This window comes from Anas platyrhynchos, chromosome 2 (genome assembly GCF_047663525.1).
Source record: "Anas platyrhynchos isolate ZD024472 breed Pekin duck chromosome 2, IASCAAS_PekinDuck_T2T, whole genome shotgun sequence".
Lineage (NCBI taxonomy): Eukaryota > Metazoa > Chordata > Aves > Anseriformes > Anatidae > Anas > Anas platyrhynchos.
Window position 1 is genome coordinate 16,811,370 of NC_092588.1, and position 18,391 is coordinate 16,829,760.

An 18,391-nucleotide genomic window follows, 5' to 3' on the forward strand; every position below is an offset into this window, starting at 1 on the left:
TGGGTAACAAACAGGAGGAGCTGGAAGCAACCGTGTGGCAGGCAGGCTACAACTTGGTTGCCATCACAGAAACGTGATGGGACCACTCTCATGACTGGAGTGTTGCAATGACTGGCTATAGGCTCTTCAGAAGGGACAGGCAGCACAGAAGGGGTGGTGGTGTGGCTCTCTATATTAGTGAATCTTTCAATGTTGTAGAACTCAAGGCTGGGAATGACAAGGTTGAGTCCCTTTGGGTTAGGATCAGCAGGAAGGCCAACAAGGCTAGCATCCTGATCGGGGTCTGTTATAGACCACCGAACCAGAATGAGGAGATGGATGAGGAGTTCTACAGGCAGCTGACAGAAGCTGCAAAATCGTCGGCGCTCGTTCTCATGGGGGACTTCAACTTCCCTGACATATCCTGGAAGCACAACACAGCCCAGAGAAAGCAGTCAAGGAGGTTTCTGGACGTCGTGGAAGATAGCTTCCTGACACAGCTGGTTAGTAAGCCTACCAGGGGAGGTACCCCGCTAGACCATCTGTTCACAAACAGAGAAGGACTGGTGGGAGATGTGGTGGTTGGAAACTGTCTTGGGCAGAGTGACCATGAAATGGTAGAGTTCTCCATTCTTGGAGAAGCCAGGAAGGGGAACAGAGAGTTGTGGCTTGAGCTTAGCAGGAAAAAGAGGGTTTACAATCTTTGTTAAAGAAGGCGGGCCACTCGGGAGGACTATAAAGATGTTGCGAGGCAGTGCAGGGACAAAATTAGAAAGGCCAAAGCTCATCTGGAGCTCGATCTGGCTACTGCCATCAAAGACAACAAAAAATGTTTTTACAAATACATCAATGCAAAACGGAGGACTAAGGAGAATCTCCAGCATTTACTGGATGCGGGGGGGAACTTAGTTACGAAAGATGAGGAAAAAGCGGAAGTGCTTAATGCCTTCTTTGCTTCAGTCTTTAGCAGCAAAACCAGTTGCTCTCTGGATACCCAGTAGCCTGAACTGGTGGAAGGGGATGGGGAGCAGAATGTGACCCTCAGTATCCATGAAGAAATGGCTGGCAACCTGCTATGGCACTTGGATGTACGCAAGTCGATGGGGCCAGATGGGATCCACCTGAAGATACTGAGAGAACTGGCAGAGGAGCTGTCCAAGCCGCTTTCCATCATTTATCAACAGTCCTGGCTATTGGGGGAGGTCCCAGTTGACTGGCGGCTGGCAAACGTGACGCCCATCTGCAAGAAGGGCTGGAGGGCAGACCCAGGAAACTATATGCATGTCAGTTTGATCTCAGTGCCTGGAAACTCATGGAGCAGATTATCTTGAGTGTCATCACGCAGCACTTACAGGGCAACCAGGTGATCAGGCCTAGTCAGCATGGGTTTATGAAAGGCAGGTATTGCTTGACAAACTTCATCTCCTTCTATGATGCGGTTGGTGGATGAGGGAAAGGCTGTGGATGAGATCTACCTTGACTTCAGCAAGGCTTTTGACACCGTCTCCCACAGCATTCTCCTCAAGAAACTGGCTGCTCTTGGCTTGGACTGGTGCACGCTTCATTGGGTTAGAAACTGGCTGGATAGCCGGGCCCAAAGAGTCGTGGTGAATGGAGTCAAATCCAGCTGGGAGCCGGTCACTAGTGGCGTTCCCCAGGGCTCAGTACTGGAACCGGTCCTCTTTATATCTTTATCGATGATCTGAATGAGGGCATCGAGTGCACCCTCAGTAAGTTCGCAGATGACACCAAGTTAGGTGCGTGTGTCAATCTGCTTGAGGGTAGGAAGGCTCTGCAGGAGGATCTGGATAGGCTGGACAGATGGGCTGAGGTCAACTGTATGAAGTTCAACAAGGCCAAGTGCTGGGTCCTCCACCTGGGGTACAATAACCCCAAGCAGAGCTACAGGCTGGGAGATGAGTGGTTGGAGAGCTGCCAGGCGGAGAAGGACCTGAGAGTATTGGGTGATAGTCAGCTGAATGTGAGCCAGCAGTGTGCTCAGGTGGCCAAGAAGGCCAATGGCATCCTGGCTTGCATAAGAAGCAGTGTGGCCAGCAGGTCTAGGGAAGTGATTGTCCCCCTGTACTCAGCTCTGGTGAGGCCACACCTCGAGTACTGTGTTCAGTTTTGGGCCCCTCGCTACAAGAAGGACATCGAGGTGCTCAAGAGAGTCCAGAGAAGGGCAACAAAGCTGGTGGGGGGTCTGGAGAACAAGTCCTATGAGGAGCGGCTGAGGGAGCTGGGCTTGTTCAGCCTGGAGAAAAGGAGGCTCAGGGGTGACCTCATCGCTTTTTATAAGTACATTAGAGGAAGCTGTAGTGAGGTGGGGATTGATGTATTCTGCCACGTGCCTGGTGACAGTACGAGGGGGAACAGGCTAAAGTTGTGCCAGGGGATGTTTTAGGTTGGATATTAGGAAGAACTTCTTTACTGAGAGGGTTGAACTTCTTTACTGAGGCATTGGAATGGGCTGCCCAGGGAAGTGGTGGAGTCACCATCCCTGGAGGTCTTTAAAAGATGTTTAGATGTTGAACTTAGCGATATGTTTTAGTGGAGGACTTGTTAGTGTTAGGTCAGAGGTTGGACTCGATGATCTTGAGGTGTCTTCCAACCTAGACAATTCTGTGAGTCTGTGAAGATAGGATGACATAATCTACATCTAGTTTTCATTGTCTAATACATTACAAATATTTTTTTCCTAGTAGATTGTCATTTGCCTTTCTTTCTGGATGGTTTATTATAGTATTCAGTATTTGTCTTGTGTCTAATACTATAAACGATAGGTGCCTTTTAAACTTGGTTTCTCAAAGCCTTATCCCACCTGACCTTGGACACTTCCAGAGATGACCACAATTTCTCTGGGCAAACTCATCCAGTGCCTCACCACCCTCTCAGTGAAAAATTTCCTTCTAACCTCTAATCTAAATCTCCCCTCTTTTAGTTTAAAATCATTCCCCCTTGTCCAATCATTATCTACCTGAGTAAAGAGTCCTTCTCCATCCTTTTTATAAGAACCCTTTAAGTATTGATAGTCAGTCTTTGTGGGAGAGGGTCCAGGGGAGGACCACAAATATGATCAAGGGACTGGAGTACCTCTCCTATGAAGAAAGGCTGAAAGAGCTGTTCAGCATGCAGAAGAAAAAGCTCCGGGGTGACGTCATTGTAACTTTTCAGTGCTTAAAGGGGACTTATAAAAAAAGACGGAGAGTGACTCTTTGCTTAATCGGATAATGACAGGATGAGGGGGTTAATTTCATTATCATTGAATGTGAAAGTTGCAATTACTAGATTTTTTTTGTTGTTGATTTTTATATTTATTGATTTTTTATATTATCAGTCTTGATCTGAATTACTAATCAGTTCTGTATGGTGAAAATGCAGGTAGTTGCATTATCAGTGTAAGTAAATCATATTTCATAACTTTAAAATATTCTTTTAGAATGCCTGTAACAAGAAGTAGAAAGTGAAAAGCTTATCCAGTCATGTTTTTTATGTCTGCAGTTAGAACATGTCTGAAGTTCACAGTGTTTTCAGAAAAGCCTCACATAGTGTTACGGAAACAAAGTAAAGGACACAGAGTTCAAAACCAAGTACTTTACTTAGTGTTATTAGTATTTGTCTAAGGAGAAATGTGAATTCAGCTGTTGTTTCTGTTAAGGCCCTTTAGATACTTCAGTTGTTCCTTGTTTAACTTTTCAGGGACGTTAAATGTTGGTGAACAGATTGCTGATTCTTTCCTTAATTCCAATTTGTTTTTATTCACAGCTCCCTGTGGAGGAAACTTGACTGGCTCATCAGGTTTTATACTTTCACCAAACTTCCCTCATCCTTATCCCCACAGCAGAGACTGTGACTGGACTATCACTGTTAATAATGACTATGTTATATCATTAGCATTTATCAGGTAAAGTGCTACTTGCTCATAATTTTAAAAATCATGCCTGTGACTTTACTAGTGGCAGATGTTCAGAGCGATGTAGGATATATAGAGCGATGTTGGATATATTCCATTTAACTATCAGTGTGATTAGTGATTGTTATATATGTTAGCAGTCTCATCAAAGGTATTAAAGTATTCACTGCACACAGAGATGTAGCTTGGCAGCTCATTGCTCCTGTTCAGTTAAAGAACCCTCAGTTCCTCAGTTTACCCTGACTAATGTGGAAGGGGATAGTGGTGAATTTACTGAGATTCTGTTCCTGAGAAAGTGACGTGGTTACTCTGAATACTTCCCAGTCCATCAGGAAAGTCTTTTAATGCATTTGCATTAAATGTATGAGACATTCATCTGATATTAAAGAAAAATTCATCTGATATTAAATAGAAAATATCAAAAGTGGTATTTAAATGTAGTTTTATTATATTATGTATTTATCAGTGTAACCCCTATCATTTCATGAACAGTAGTATACTTCATGTTGTTCTGGTTATTAAATGAAACAGTTTTAGCATTTTATAGAGTCATAGAATCATAAAGGTTGGAAAAGACCTCCAAGATCACCTGGTCCAACCACCACCATCACCCACTAAACCATGTCCATAAATAGAATCATAGACTCATAAAGGCTGGAAGAGACCTCCAAGATCAATTTCCCTTTATTACAATGAAACATTAAATAGAGCTAATAGAATTTACAGAGGAACTTCTCATATGTGCATTGTGTGTAACCCATAAAGTAAGTTAATATGCATGTTTACTATGTGTGAAAAATATGCATCCCGATAGTGGAATATGGTAATATCACACAAAATTTATATTGGTAATGTCCCATCAAATTTAAGCCCTACTTATGCTGAATGTTTTATAACAGTGGCTTTATTTTTCTGATCAGTGGCAATATGATGACTCTAGTGATGTTGGTCATGTAGCTGTTTATTTGCTGCTGTATTTGCTGCTATAGTATTTGCTTTGTTGATAAATATATTTGATATTTACTTTTATAATATTAGATGCCAACTATATTGCACCATGGAAACCTTTTATTACATTATGTTTGATTAGTCTAGACAGTCATTTCATTTACAAAAGCATTTTCAAAAGCATTCAGTGAGCTATGTTTCATATTTAGGTAAATGATTCAGACATCAGAACGCAAACTAAAGTATTCATTGCAAAGACAGTAATATCTGATATAAATCAACATAATAAATTTAAAATTTTAATTTCACTATTCCATTGATGATTCATTGACAATATATGACATAAAGTATTCCTTCCTCAAAAATTAATTGCTCAAAAATATATATGTAATTAACAAGTTAACTATTTGCTTAGAGATTTCTGTATGTTTTAACTTGCTAAACATTTTGACATTGTACTTTAGCACTTGTAAATATATGTATATATATTTTTTTAGCTTTGTGAAATATCATGAGCTCAAAGTACCTAAGAAGGTGCCTAAGTACCATTTGCTCTTTCTATTTTACATTTATTTATACGAGACTCTAAGGTTTAGCATAAAAAAAGTATTTTACAGTGCAACCCAGTATTTTATGTGAAGACTATATAGATCCCAATTACTGGCCAGTCATTCTAAAAATCTGGACAGTTATTGTGATTCCTGACAGAAACTGACAAGCTCAGTCGTAGTCAAAGTAGATCTTACTGAGACTTGCCTCACTAATGACACGCAGACTGTCCCAGAGTGAGAGAAAAACAAAACAACAACAACAAAATTCCTATATGAACAAAACTTTAGATTAAAAAAAAATAAATCTGTTTAGTATTGTTACATGTGACTCGAGTGGGACTTATTCCACCTACCTCTTCTAAACTCAGACACCAACTACTGTACTTTAAAAATCAAAGCTATTGAATTTTTTATTTATTTTGTAAGGAAATATTTTGGAAATAATCCAAAAGTTAGAAAAAGTATTTTCACTGAAGAGGCTGGATTAGGTCTTTAATTTCTACATTTATTTTATCAGGACATACTAGCAACTAGAGACAAAATATTTCTAGTGGTTATCTTCATTCTTTTACTACAAATCTTTTGCTTTACTTCTTTCTACACAGACAATGTTACAAGGAAATGTGGTTAACCACATTTTGATTAAAATTAAGTTCAAAATTATCAAAATTAAATGAATGAACTATATTAATTTAATTAACTAAACTAATTAAATTTAAAAAAAAAAAGTTCAAAAGAAAGATTTAAATACTAAACTTTTTCAGCTATACTGATGATGGGCAAAATGTTATCATTTCTTAACAGGGTTAATGGAGGATCACCCCTTAGCTATATGAAAGTATTCAGTCTGACTAAACTGTGTACTATCTGAGCTATGTACTATCTACTCTACTGCTGACTATCATTATATTGTAACAAGGGTTCCTATTATTTGTTATTTTTGATTTTTTCCTGATTCAAGTTGTTTATTTCAGGCACAAAAATATTGTCATTAATCATTTTTTCTTTCTATTTTAAAATTTTACTTTTTTTTTTTTTTTTTCTGACTAGCAGAAAAATAGTGGTTCAGAGAGAACCAATATAGTGTTTCTGTTTTTGTTTTGTTTTTTTTTTTTTTTTCAGTAAAACACTGCTAATGGGAACATTTATACAATCTGGCAAGCTGATTTGAGTGAAAATGTTTTCCAAACATATTTTATCTAATATTTCTATTTTTTCTTCTACAGTTTCAGTATAGAACCAAATTATGATTTTCTCTATATCTATGATGGGCCAGATAGTAATAGCCCACTAATTGGAAGCTTTCAAGATAGCAAGCTTCCAGAGAGGATAGAAAGCAGTTCAAATACCATGCATTTGGCTTTTCGGAGCGATGGGTCTGTAAGTTTCACTGGATTCCACCTGGAGTACAAAGGTAAATAAAGTCATTTTTGTTTTCTATTTAAAATATTTGAAGTATAAGTGTAAAGTTTAATCTGCTTTAATTTTTCACAGTTTTATTCGTGGACATATATTGGTTTTGTCTATAGGTATGATAATGTGTATATGTACACATATCTATATGTATATTTTTGTGTATATGTAGATGTACATATGTTTATATATGTATATATCTATATGTACAAAATATAACATTATAAACATATCAGAGGTTCTGACTTAAATTAGTATATGATTTAATTTAGCTGCTACCCAGTAATGTTAAATGATTGATATAAAAAAAAAAAATACATTGGCTTAAATGTTTCAAAATATTGATGCAGTAACAAAACGTTGATGCATTTTTTTTTTCCCAGAATATAATTAGTGTTTTTTTTTTTCCTTTATAGTAGGGCATATTTAAATATTTGAATTTACGATTCCTGTCAAATGAAATTGTGTCCTAGAAGCTAAGACCAATAGTGAAAAATTAGAGCTAGACGTTTGTACGATAGATCTGTCCACATATCTCAGACAGAAATCTCTGAGGTCATAACACAGTATAACACAGTAAACAGGAAAATACAGGCTTGTAAAAGTCATAATCAGTATAACCTTTCAAAATTCTCTGTGTGACTCAAGAAACAGAAATATTCATTATACAGTCAATAGAAAAAATATCCAATAATCTGTGAAGACAACCAGAGGGAAAATATGGATATTGCTAGAACAGTGGTGATACAGACTAACCTCTTTGGACTGATTTTATTTTTCATGTATTCTGAAAGAAATTAGTAAAGATTAAGGTATAGAAAATGAAAAAAATATGTTACTTTGGTGATGTTGTTACTTTGGCAAAACCACAAAGTGTTCTTTTACATTCCTAAAGCCTTGGATTCTATGTATGTAAAGAAAATTGTCTCCACAATATGATCTGGTCCTAATACGTTAAAAGTAGCTCTTCCACATGTTGATGGTAAACCAAGGTGTATGCACTGTTCCACATCACTTTAAAATATTTCTTCTAGTTTCTCAATTAAATTGAAGAATGATAAATGAAGATGAGAGTGATATTGAAAGCAGCTCAGCGATGCAGAACTTTTTTAGAACAAGCAACTATATTGATTTTTCAAAAAGACCAATCTTTTTTTTTCTTTTTTTTCTGTTGTGCAGTTGAATACATTATTGTCTTGTGGAATTAAAGGGTTTCTCTCATACAACAATCAAAGCTGGGAAGATACTCACTCGGGACACAGTCTTTTCTCATTCTTGATCTAGGTTTAAACAAAGAAATGAATTGCTGTAGTCTGGAATACAGGCAGAATTCTATTTCTAGCATTACTATTAATCTGTGTATGTGCCACTAAAATAATTTATTTCTGTGCTTCTAAGAACCTCTAATCTCAAAGACAATATATAGATCTTCCCCTTCTGTAAAGGGACTGGAAATCTAAGTAATAAAAGGATGTAGATAATAGATTTTATATATATATATATATATACATATATATATATACACACACACACACACACACACACACACATATATATATATATATATACACACACACATATATATATATATACATATATATATATATATTTTTTTATCTGTATGCAAGTAAGGGATAGTTTGAGAGAGTAATCAACCTAATTCTAGTTTTTCTTGTTTACCTGATATATTGTCAGAATATCTGGAGTATGCATTTCAACATCTGCCTTTGAAGAGTGAGACATAAACCAAAGGAGCTATTTTAAAATCGCCAATAAAAATAACTTCAAGAATTAGTAAATTCGGACAGATCAAACTCTGATGAGCAGAGAAACACCTTGTTTGGTGAATTATTCAGTTTTAATTGGGACTCTCTGCTAAATTTGACCTTGCACTGCTTAATTTATTTTTAGGGGTATCATAAGAGTGTAGCAACTGTCAAGTCTTAAAATTTGAAAGCGATATAACTGTTATTAGATGACAAAAGAACATTTGTTACATTTCATAATAATTATTTAAATTGTTCTTAGTGTCTTGTTTATTTCCAGTCTGTGTCTACATGTTTAAGAATCTGGAATAATTTAGTAAACATCCTCATATTTAAAGCAAAAAATCAAGCAACAATGAATGAACATTTGAAAACTAAAACAAAAATTCAAACTATAATTTGAATAGGACAGCTTTTACATTTAGAAAGAAATATTTTCACCTATATGACTCTGGTACTATCTGTTTTATTCTAATATTGTCATTAGTGGATTGTAAATATTAAAACATTGTAAGTATGACATCTGCAATAGAAAAGTGACATGCAGTTATCTTAGCCAAAAATAGTAATTACATTAATAAGGAAAAAACTCTTAACAGAATGCTTTATGAACCTAGTGTCTTTTGAACTCATAATGTGTGACTGGGCAGGCAATGTACTAAGCAGTTAATGGTGTGACATACAATAAACGAGGCAGAGGAAGAATTTATTTAAGGTGTACACTTGCAAGTTTTAAACTACTTTGAATAAGAGCTGTTGTTTTGTGTTCTGCATTTTCAAGAACAGAGAATGATGGGATTATTGAGGAAAGTAACTACAGATAGTGTTGTTGTAGATGATTAATACAGACTAGTTGGCCAAGAAAAAAAAAAACACATATCTGGAAGAAATGTAGCCTTGGTAATCTTGGGGGATTTTAATTACTCCAATAGCTACTTCAGGGCATCTCTTGATTGTGTTTGTTACAATTTCTTGATGCAGGTGACACTGTAGCTGACCAGGGTAAATTCTGGAAATTCTGAAATTCTGCTGGAATAGTTACTCACTTAACAGAGAAATGATCAGTGCCGTGATGGTCAAGGATGGCCTTATAGTAAATTGAAAACAATAAGAAACTTTTAAGAAAACCTTTATTTGTCGGACCAGATGATCTTGGAGGTCTTTTCCAACCTTAATGAGTCTATGATTATGTGAATATGGTGGTCCATTGCTCAGTGGGCTAGGGACTCAATGCATAGGAACAAGAAAAGTTTGTGGTACTTAATACCTTTTTACCTCAGGCATATTTTGTCCCCAGTCCTCCCTGAGCATACTAGAAGGGTTTGTTGGAGTGTAGCTTTATCCATAGTGGAGTAAGAAAGAGTTAGGAAGCACCTAAGTCAACCAGTATGTAAGTTCATTGAAATGCTGTGGTTTAATCTGGCAGGGAGCTAGGCACCACAGACCCATTCACTCGCTCCTCCTCCCTGTTATATATAAATACAGGTTAATACATATATATGCAGAAAACAAGTGATTCACAATGAATGCTCTACACTGGCCAAATAATGCTCTGACAGTCCCTGATCAGTAGCTGCCCTCCTGGCCAACCCTCCCAGTATTATTGTTCTACATGATGTTGTACAGTATGGAAAATCAATTTGGACGGTTCTGGTTCTGTCCCCTCCCAGCTTCTTTTGTTCTTTTGCACCCCCAACCTCCTCTCTGGCAGGTCAGTATGAGAAACTGAAGACATTGACTTAGTGTAAGCACTGCTCAGCAACCACTAAAACATCAGTGTGGAGGGATAGAGAGAGATTGTCCAAGCAGCCAGGGATCAGCTTAGGAAAACCAAAGCCCTTTTAGAATTAAATTTGGCCATGGACATCAAGGGCGATAAGAAAGGGTTTTGTAGGTACACTGGTAATAAAAGAAAGACTAGGGAAATTGTGGGCCGTCTCCAGAAGGAAATGGGAGACATGGTCATCTGGGACATGGAGAAGGCTGTTACATAATGACTATTTTGTCTTAGTCTTCATTGACAATAGCTCCAGACACATGGCCCAGGTCCCAGAAGGCAAAGGGAGGGACTGGAAGAATAATGAACTTCCCTGTGTAGAAGCAGATCTGGTTCAAGACCATCTAAGGAACCCGAAGGTGCACATGTCCATGGGACCTTATAAGATACATCTGTGGGTCCTGATGGTACTCCAGTCCTCCAAACTTATTCGTAGCCCTCCTCTGGACTCGCTCCAGAAGTTCAATGTCCTTCTTGTACTGGGGAGCCCAGAACTGGACACAGCATAGGTAAGATCTCACCAGGGCTGAGTAGATGGGGAGGATTACCTCCCTTGTTCTGAATGCACCCCAGGATACTGTTGGCCTGCTTGGCCACAAGGGCACATTTCTGGCTCATGGTCAGTCTGCTGTCCACCAGGATTCCCAGGTCCCTCTCCACAGAGCTGTTCTCCAGCAGGTCCGCTCCCAACCTGTACTGGCGCTTGGGGTTATTTCTTTCTAGGTGCAGGACCCTGCACTTGCCCTTGTTCAACTTCATGAGGTTCCTCTCATCCCAACCTTCCAGCCTGTTAAGGTCTCTCTGAATGGCAGCACAGCCCTCTGGGGTATAAGCCATTTCTCCAAGGTTTGTATTGTTGGCAAACTTGCTTAGGGTGCACTCCATTGTGTTGTCAAGATCACTGTTCAACATAAGTTGAACAAAACTGGACCCAGTCTGGGACACACCACCTCCAACAGGCCTACAGATCTCCAACAGGCCTCCAGGCCTCCAATTAAGACTCCACACTGCTAGGCACAGCACTCTGAGCTCTGCCATCCATCCAGTTATCAATCCACCTCATTGTCAGATCATCTGGGCTGCACTTCCTGAGCTTGTCTATGAGGATGTTACAGGAAACAGTGTCAAGGGCCTTGTTGAAGTCAAAGTAGACCACATCCACTGCTCTCCCCTCATCTACCCAGCTATAGAAGGCTATTGTATTGGTTAAGCATGATTTTCCCATGGCGAATCCATGCTGACTACTCCTAATCACATTCTTATCCTCCACATGCTTGGAGATGACCTCCAGGATGAGCTGCTCCATCACCTTTCCAGGGATGGAGGTGAGGCTGACTGGCCTGTAGATTTCTGGCTCTTCTTCTTGCCCTTTTTGAGGACTGGATGACATTGGCTTTATTCCCATCCTCAAGCACCTCTTCTGTTGCCTACAGCCTTTCAAAGATGATGGACAGGGGCCTAGCAATAACATTGGCCAGCTCCTTCAGTACATGTGGGTGCATTCCATCAGGGCCCATGGATTTGTCAGGTTTGCTTAAATAATCTCTGATCCGATCCTCTTCAACCAAGGGAAAGTATTCCTTTCTCTGTACTTCCTCTCTTGTCTCCAGGGTCTGAGATTCCTGAGGGCTGATCTTAGCAGTAAAAACTGAAGGAAATAAAAAGCAACTCTGCCTTCTCTGTATCCTTTGTCAACAGGGCACCTGCCCCATTCAGCAGCAGGCCAACATCTTCCTCAGTCTTCCTTCCTGACCATAAGATCTGACTTCATCCAACTGGATAACTACATCACAGTGATCTCTGGATAAATAGTTCTTGTAATGGCAATCTGGGAATTATCTGGGAAAAATATAAGAGATATGGTTTGGGTCATTATATAGCAATGTACCCAGTCTTTAAAATAAAGGAAAGATGACTACAGTCACAGGAAATTGATGTAAAAGGGAGGGATTCTTAAAAAATAAAAAATAAATAAAAGTAAAGAGTGCATTATGTGACTACAGGGTGGTCAAAGAAGACCTTGAGAGAATTCTAGAAATCATGTGATATTTTAGATTATATTCAGAATTTTCTTTACATGTTTTTCTTTTATAGCAAAACTACGTGAGTCTTGCTTTGATCCTGGAAATATAATGAATGGAACGAGGCTTGGAATGGATTATAAACTGGGCTCAACTGTCACTTATTACTGCGATGCAGGTTATGTTCTTCAAGGATATTCTACACTAACTTGTATCATGGGAGATGATGGAAGACCTGGATGGAATAGGGCTCTGCCCAGTTGTCATGGTAAGAACAATTTTTTATTTATTAAATTTGCTACTTTTATTCTTGCTTTGTTGCACGGAAGAAAGAGTACGAAATTAGAAAAAACAATTTTAATTAATCTCTTGTTTAGAACAAAAGCTCTTTCCAGTTATATATTTATTAACTCTAGATAAATATTGCTGCAAAATGTTAATGCCATTGGATAAGTATTGCTAAGTTGTTATTGAGTATAGAGGTGAATAGTAGTGCTGTTCTCTATGTCTGTGTGAATTCTTGAATTAGCTAATTTACAGGATATCATATATAGATATCATGCCATAGACATTTATTTAAATACAGTAGTAAATATACTCCAAATGCCACAATGTATTTTTGTTTCTTTTTCTTATTACTGCTTTTTTAACCATATAAATAAAATATTGTATTTATTCAACATCACATCATTTGCAGTAAATAAGGCTAAATAAATAGTAAAAAAGGCTAAAATAAGTAATAAGGCTAACGGTATCCTGGGACGCATTAGATAAAGGTATTTCTAGAAGATGATCCTTTGCCTGTACCTTCAGCACTAGTAAGGTCACATCTGGAGTAGTGTCCTGTTCTGGACTCCTCAGTATAGGAGAGTCATGGAGCTCATGGAGGTAGTCCAACAAAGGGTGATGAAGATCATGAAGGGACTGGAGCATCACTCCTATGAGGAAAGGTTGAGACTCTCTAGCCTAGAAAAGGGTTTTGGGCAGGGTCCTGCTTGGGCAGGATCTCATCTGTGTGTACAAATATTTGAAATGAGTTTGGAAAGAGGATGGAGCAAGGCTCTTATCAGTGATGCCCAGTAACATGACAATGGGCACAAACTGAAACATAGGAGGTCCTGTCTGATTATCAAGAAACACTTGATTACCATGTGGGTTGGAATACTGGCACAGGTTGTCCAGAGAAGCTGTGGAGTCTTCATTCTTGGAGGTAATTCAAAAGATGCCTGGACATCATCCTGGGCAACCTGCTTGAGCAGGGAGGTTGGACAAGGAGACCTCTGGAGGTCCCTTCCAATGTCTGCCTTTCTGTGATTTCATGATTAAACCTGTTGGACATGTGGTCCCTTTAAAAATTCAGCCTTGAATTGCAGCAAACATCCAATCCTTCAAACTTTTATAGATATGAATAATTCTATTAATACATGAAATATTCCATGAACAATACTGATTTCAGTAACCTCTTGGCTTTTGGTAATATTACCACTATCTCAAGCACAAGAATTTTCAGAATTAGATACTAAGAAAAGATTTGATCACAATTTTCCTGATATGATTTTAACGCTTTCCAGCAATTTATAACCAGTACAGAAAAAAACAAACCACCACCACCAACAACAAAAACAACCAAAAGAAAAAACACCTATTTTCACATATTCTATATTTAGCACAAAACTCGTATCAAATAACTAACCAGTAAAGAACATGAAAATGCAAAATTACAAAACCAATATTTTTTTGACAAGGGGTGGTTTGTTTGCTGTTTTTGTTTGTTTGTTTGTTTCTGGGTGAACAAGGCCTTATTTTAAAGATGGTGTGTCCCCTACTTTCTTAAGATAGGCTGTCACATCTTAAGATCCATTAAAAAATCCTTGGCTTTGTAGTTTTCACTTACATTTCTTTTATTGCTTTTTCTCCAGTTCAGAGTTGATGAAGATTCATAAATATGTTGCTGTGATGTATTATATGTGTATTTTACCATATAATCAATGCTTTCCATTTGGGGGGAATTTAACTCAAGAAAAACAGAACATTCACTTAACAGTTAGAAAGACAATAACAGTAGATTAGCTTCCAACTACGTGGAGCTGGCTGAAGCATTTTGTGAGCTGCATTTTTGAGCCTGACAACTGTCCAGTCTGACCTAAATAAAAAAATTGCTTAGTCGAGAATTGATAGTCTTCCATGCTGCCAACTATATTTTTGAAACTCCATAAAACTCTCAGTGTTGTAATAAAATTGGTATACAATACACGTCAGTTTGTTTTGTGTTATTTTTTCCATTTTACTATTTGTTCTGAGAACCTGAATATACTTTTTTTTTTCTTTTTTTTTTTTTTCTGAGAACCTGAACACCCTTTATCACTGAAGTATTTTGATCTAAACTTTAGTTATCAAGGCAGTAAAGAAGTTTGTTTAAAAATTGACTATCATTGTCTAAACCTTTATACTTTTCATATTTATTTAGAATTGAGGATCTTCTATCCTGTGAGTCATATTTAGTCATAGGGGGGAGTGAGGCACCTCAGAAAGTGAAAAAGAAAAATATTATTAAAGGGTATTTTCATTTTGCCTATGTTTGGAGCTAAGTAGGACAGAAGAGAGGTACAAATAATGTTTGACACTCCAAATGTCTATCAGGGCTCAAGGGACATGCTTTCCAATATGCAAAATTGGTCTCATAAAGATAGTTCAAAGAGCATAGAAGAGCTTTTTTTGCTTTTTAAAAAGAATTTTGTTGCCAATAATATTTGATCATTTACATTAAGAAAACAATTAGATAAATAATATGGAAAACCTTGGTATCAGTGTGAAACTGATATACACCAGTACAAAATCAGACTTCCTTGTTGCAATAAATACAGATACTTACTTTGAATAGTTAAAAAAAAAAAAAAAAAAAAAAGATTCTCCTCAAAAGAGGAGAATGGAGTGCCATCTCTTTACCTATTCTCAAAAACTTCTAATAGTTTAACACCTATTCCTGAGAGACTGTAGGTGAGGGTGAGGGATCCATTTAGATAGAGTGGTTAAGGGTCTTGTTCTAAGGTATAGCTTCTTAGATAAAATATGGGGAAAAAAAAATCCCACTCATAATTAGAAAGAAAATGTAGGCCAGGGTTCTGTGATATTGAAAGGGCAATTGTTTTCTGAGCATGTTTAAAGTCATCCCAAACATCTGCTACATCAAGTGCCATAGGAAATATTTATTGAGGAACACTGGTGTTCTGGGTCTGGTCAGGCTTCAGCATGAGCTAGCTAATGAATTAGTCTGTCAAAACATGCCTTCTTGGGAATGTGCAAAACTAGAAAATATGAGTGTCTACAGACACTGAAAGTTAATAACTTGATTTTGGAGCTAGGTAAAAGCAGAATAAAGGCTTTCATGATCATAGAGGAATAGTTTTCCAAAATCTATTCAGTGCAGAGAGCTAATATTTCTGCAGGTGCACCTTTATGCACCAAATATTTTTTTATGGCGTAGTCCTATAGGATTAATCATGAGGCATGACTTGCTTTTGGTTGAAGTCATTATTCAAGATGACCTTGGGTATCTCTAATAAGTGTGGGAAGCGAACCATTTTTTTTATTATTTTTTTTAATAAACACATGCAAAAATTATTCAGGCTAATATGCTAAGCTACTTGGCATTTCATGGTGGATGTTAAGAACAGGATGTAATTAACATATGCAAATGCAATATTCCCATGACAGAGATGATGATAAATAATTTCTCCTAGCTGCACCAACTATAGTTTATTTATTTAATTAATTTTATTTTTTATTTTATTGTAATAAGCAACAACTGTTCACAAAATTACAAAAGGCCTGTAATGGAAAATCACATTTATGACTGAGTGTTATACCTTGTTCCGAACAGAATAAATAACTTCTTGACCACTAAAAAATATTGCTAAATTTCTTTATAGTCAGTTGTTCAGTCCTCAGAAATATGTGAGTACAGACTTCAAATGATCTCTATCTGAAAGACATAGATAACAGTATCACATATTGTCATAAAATGTCTATGCCATGATTTCTCTCCCTCTCTCTCCCTCTTTTTTTTTTTTAATAAGAAATCAGTACTTAATATATTCATATGTGCTGTTTTATGTAAGATGTGTTTAAAAGAAAACCAAAAAACCAATTCCACACCATAACATTTTAAATCAACAGAAACATTCTTAATTATGTTTGCAACAAGAAATATTAATTTCTAATCTTAGGGGCATAAGTACACTATTACATACAATATCACTTCAGTGATTACAGACCATTCTGAAGACTGGATGCATATGAGGAAGGAAGTGAGAGTCTTGACAAAGGAGTCTTACACTCCTTTGTCATATGACCTTTAGGTCATATGACCTTTAGGTCATATGACAAAATTTGCATTATTAGGAGTTTGGAAAAGGGTGCCTGCAACTGTATCATCTCCCAAAGTAATGTTTACCTAAAAACTGAAATGTCAGAGGAAATACCTTTGTTTTGGCCCTGAGATTGACATTTGGTTTAATTTGCTCTGACTTGTGCTTTTCTGAAACCTTTTAGGATGTGATACCTTTAAGGATGGAAGGCTGCACAGAAAAGCTTAATATTGCTATTTATTATTCTGCAATACAATACGACAGCTTTTTCATCAGTTATGCAATATTGATCACTAACTTTACAGGAGGAATTTTAAGGCACTTTTTACACAGTAAAGCTATGATTCTAATGTGGTAATTGCATACCAATGTGGCCTTTTGAAACCATGACTTGTCAGCCAATTATTTGTATAGTCAGACTGAGTAATATTAGAAATAGAAAAAAAAAAAAAAGCAAATATATATTAACCATTATTGACTATATTCTTACAGATTTGAATCCAGAGGAATATAAAAGACTGAAGCACATATATTCCTGGATTACTTTTATTTAGAAAAGATAGGTTAAAATAAGGTTGAATTTCTAGGTACTCTAATTTATATTATTTAATATTGCTCAAGTATGTTAAATACATTTAGTAAGAACCAGAATTTGCTTATCTATTTGATGTAGGTAAGAAGTATTTTTGTGTTTATAGTATTTGTATTTCAAGATTTTGATTAAAGCAGTTGGAACATTCATTAGCATATTTCTTCCATTTTTTTCAGTACAAGTCTAGAATTCTTGATTATATTCTCAGTTCTTCAACTATCATTCACAAGCAAATAAAAAGAAGATTTTGAAAAGCACAAAAAACTTGTTAGAAGCCTAATATTCATTAATGTCCATCTTTCCACCTGTGGTATTTAACATTTTTACCTTTATCAAAAAAAGCAACCAAACAAAATATGTTTCTAGGAAAAAAACAAACAACAAGTAAACAAAACAAACAAACAAACAAAATTGTTTTCAGTAGAAAGAACAAATTCATGTCTAAATGTACCTCAGGTCAGGATCAGACTTTTTTACAATAATATCTACATGTATAGTAATAACTGCATTTTGAGTTGACTGCAGTTACTGCACATTAATTGATTTTTCATTGTAGTTTTGTTACTAAGAGCACTCATATCTAAGTCCTTCCAATATTTCATAAATTTAATGTGCTGGACTGATACTTGATTTTGCAGTTTTCTGCAAGAGGCTTGCAGAGTCTTAGTATGGTTGACTTTCTTAAATATAATGTATCTGCAACAGAGAATTAAGTTTACAGTTAATACGTTGTCTTCATGCTTTGAAGATGGCAAAGGATTTAATGAGGTGATGGAAAAAAAGCAGAGATACAGTGAAGATACAAACCCAGGATGACTTATAATCACTAAATAATTTGTTGCAGAATTAAGCCTCAGAAATCTGATCTTAATCTTTCTCATCTTAAGAAATGGTTTCAGCCAGAAACTTTGAGAATGACATTTTGATGTAAAAGAAATTTATCCCTACTAATTTTAAATTTGAATTATGACTAGTTAAATGATATTATTATGGAAGAGATGTCATTCAAAGGGACCTGGACAGGTTCATCAAGTCCAAGTGCAAGGTGCTACACCTGGGTTGAG

General features: G+C 36.7%; 1 protein-coding gene across 4 annotated transcripts in view; it reads left to right on the forward strand.

Annotated features, from left to right (window-relative positions):
* CSMD3 (CUB and Sushi multiple domains 3) overlaps positions 1 to 18,391 on the forward strand; it is a 641,367-nt gene that overhangs the window by 454,286 nt on the left and 168,690 nt on the right. For all 4 annotated transcript variants that reach the window (XM_005009295.6, XM_038175100.2, XM_038175101.2 and 1 more), the window contains 3 exons: positions 3,745 to 3,883; positions 6,618 to 6,805; positions 12,442 to 12,636. In XM_005009295.6, coding sequence (XP_005009352.3) covers positions 3,745 to 3,883; positions 6,618 to 6,805; positions 12,442 to 12,636 — 522 coding nt within the window. The remainder of the gene's footprint in view (positions 1 to 3,744; positions 3,884 to 6,617; positions 6,806 to 12,441; positions 12,637 to 18,391) is intronic.